This window comes from Lepidochelys kempii, chromosome 7, assembly GCF_965140265.1.
Source record: "Lepidochelys kempii isolate rLepKem1 chromosome 7, rLepKem1.hap2, whole genome shotgun sequence".
NCBI classification, from domain to species: Eukaryota; Metazoa; Chordata; order Testudines; family Cheloniidae; genus Lepidochelys; species Lepidochelys kempii.
The window spans coordinates 42,691,782-42,694,251 of NC_133262.1; the positions used below are offsets into that span (position 1 = coordinate 42,691,782).

General features: G+C 49.2%; 1 protein-coding gene across 1 annotated transcript; it reads left to right on the forward strand.

Annotated features, from left to right (window-relative positions):
- Positions 1-508: 508 nt before the first annotated feature.
- LOC140915282 (myb/SANT-like DNA-binding domain-containing protein 7) lies at positions 509-2,048 on the forward strand. The gene is made up of 2 exons (XM_073354865.1): positions 509-1,343; positions 1,931-2,048. The coding sequence occupies exons 1-2, from the start codon at positions 761-763 to the stop codon at positions 2,014-2,016; spliced, it is 669 nt and encodes a 222-aa protein (XP_073210966.1). The 5' UTR covers positions 509-760; the 3' UTR covers positions 2,017-2,048.
- The last annotated feature ends 422 nt before the right edge of the window (positions 2,049-2,470 follow it).

Consider the following 2,470-nt stretch of genomic DNA (forward strand, 5'->3'; position numbering starts at 1 on the left):
ACAATTATATAAAAGTAAGTGAGCATTTAACACATACAAAACTAAACCTAAGGAAAAGCAAACACAATGACAGAGACAATGAGAATGAAGAGTCTTTGCCCTGAGTAAAAATCATGCTCATCTGAAGGCAATTGAAATGACTGAGACGCTCCCCAGCTCTGTTTGATCCCTTTCTTTCCCTCCACTCCCTATTTGGAACGAGATTCACTCTGGGATGCAAAGACTTAAGAGAAGGCCATAAGCTAAGAGGAACAAGTAGCTTAGTTTGAATACTAGGCTTGACTCCACCTGCAGGAAACAAATATTGATGTCAAGAAGGGGTCACTTATGTCCAGTGGCAGGAGAATAAAATTTAGGAAGCCCTGCCTTGACCTGGTAGGATTGAGAATGATAGCTCTTTCTCAGCCCTGGTCTACACTAGGACTTTAGGTCGAATTTAGCAGCGTTAAATCGATTTAAACCTGCACCCGTCCATACAATGAAGCCCTTTATTTCGACTTAAGGGGCTCTTAAAATCGATTTCCTTACTCCACCCCTGACAAGTGGATTAGCGCTTAAATCGACGTTGCCGGCTCGAATTTGGGGTACTGTGGACACAATTCGATGGTATTGGCCTCCGGGAGCTATCCCAGAGTGCTCCATTCTGACCGCTCTGGACAGCACTCTCAACTCAGATGCACTGGCCAGGTAGACAGGAAAAGAACCGCGAACTTTTGAATCTCATTTCCTGTTTGGCCAGCGTGGCAAGCTGCAGGTGACCATGCAGAGCTCATCAGCACAGGTGACCATGATGGAGTCCCAGAATCGCAAAAGAGCTCCAGCATGGACCGAACGGGAGGTACGGGATCTGATCGCTGTTTGGGGAGAGGAATCCGTGCTATCAGAACTCCGTTCCAGTTTTCGAAATGCCAAAACCTTTGTGAAAATCTCCCAGGGCATGAAGGACAGAGGCCATAACAGGGACCCGAAGCAGTGCCGCGTGAAACTGAAGGAGCTGAGGCAAGCCTACCAGAAAACCAGAGAGGCGAACAGCCGCTCTGGGTCAGAGCCCCAAACATGCCGCTTCTATGATGAGCTGCATGCCATTTTAGGGGGTTCAGCCACCACTACCCCAGCCATGTTGTTTGACTCCTTCAATGGAGATGGAGGCAATACGGAAGTAGGTTTTGGGGACGAAGAAGATGATGATGAGGAGGAGGTTGTAGATAGCTCACAGCAAGCAAGCGGAGAAACCGGTTTTCCCGACAGCCAGGAACTGTTTCTCACCCTAGACCTGGAGCCAGTACCCCCCGAACTCACCCAAGGCTGCCTCCTGGACCCAGCAGGCGGAGAAGGGACCTCTGGTGAGTGTACCTTTTAAAATGCTATACATGGTTTAAAAGCAAGCATGTGAAAGGATTACTTTGCCCTGGCATTTGCGGTTCTCCTAGATGTAGTCCTAAAGCCTTTGCAAAAGGTTTCTGGGGAGGGCAGCCTTATTTCGTCCTTCATGGTAGGACACTTTACCACTCCAGGTCAGTAACACATACTCGGGAATCACTGTAGAACAAAGCATTGCAGTGTATGTTTGCTGGCATTCAACCAAAATCCGTTCTTTATCTCTCTGTGTTATCCTCAGGAGAGTGAGATATAATTCATGGTCACCTGGTTGAAATAGAGTGCTTTTCTTCAGGGGACACTCAGAGGAGCCCATTCCTGCTGGGCTGTTTGCCTGTGGCTAAACAGAAATGTTCCCCGCTGTTAGCCACAGGGAGGGGGGAAGGTTGAGGGGGTAGTCACGCGGTGGGAGGAGGCAAAATGCGACCTTGTAACGAAAGCACATGTGCTATGTATGTAATGTTAACAGCAAGGTTTACCCTGAAAGAGTGTAGCGACTGTTTTATAAAATGTGTCTTTTTAAATACCGCTGTCCCTTTTTTTTCTCCACCAGCTGCATGTGTTTCAATGATCACAGGATCTTCTCCTTCCCAGAGGCTAGTGAAGCTTAGAAAGAAAAAAAAAACGCACTCGCGATGAAATGTTCTCCGAGCTCATGCTGTCCTCCCACACTGACTGAGCACAGACGAATGCGTGGAGGCAAATAATGTCAGAGTGCAGGAAAGCACAAAATGACCGGGAGGAGAGAGTTGAAGAGGGCTGAAGAGAGTAAGTGGCGGGCTGAAGAGAGTAAGTGGCGGGCTGAAGACAGGGCTGAAGCTCAAATGTGGCGGCAGCGTGATGAGAGGAGGCAGGATTCAATGCTGAGGCTGCTGCAGGACCAAACCAGTATGCTCCAGTGTATGGTTGAGCTGCAGCAAAGGCAGCTGGAGCACAGACTGCCACTGCTGCCCCTCTGTAACCAACCGCCCTCCTCCCCAAGTTCCATAGCCTCCACACCCAGACGCCCAAGAACGCGGTGGGGGGGCCTCCGGCCAACCAGCCACTCCACCACAGAGGATTGCCCAAAAAAAAGAAGGCTGTCATTCAATAA

What these genes read in the sequence shown, in the direction of transcription:
- LOC140915282 (XM_073354865.1), top strand. Translation starts at nt 761, where the DNA reads ATGCAGAGCTCATCAGCACAGGTGACCATGATGGAGTCCCAGAATCGC. An exon ending in AGGCGGAGAAGGGACCTCTG is followed by an intron (nt 1,344 to 1,930) that starts GTGAGTGTACCT and finishes TTTCTCCACCAG; the next exon opens with CTGCATGTGTTTCAATGATC.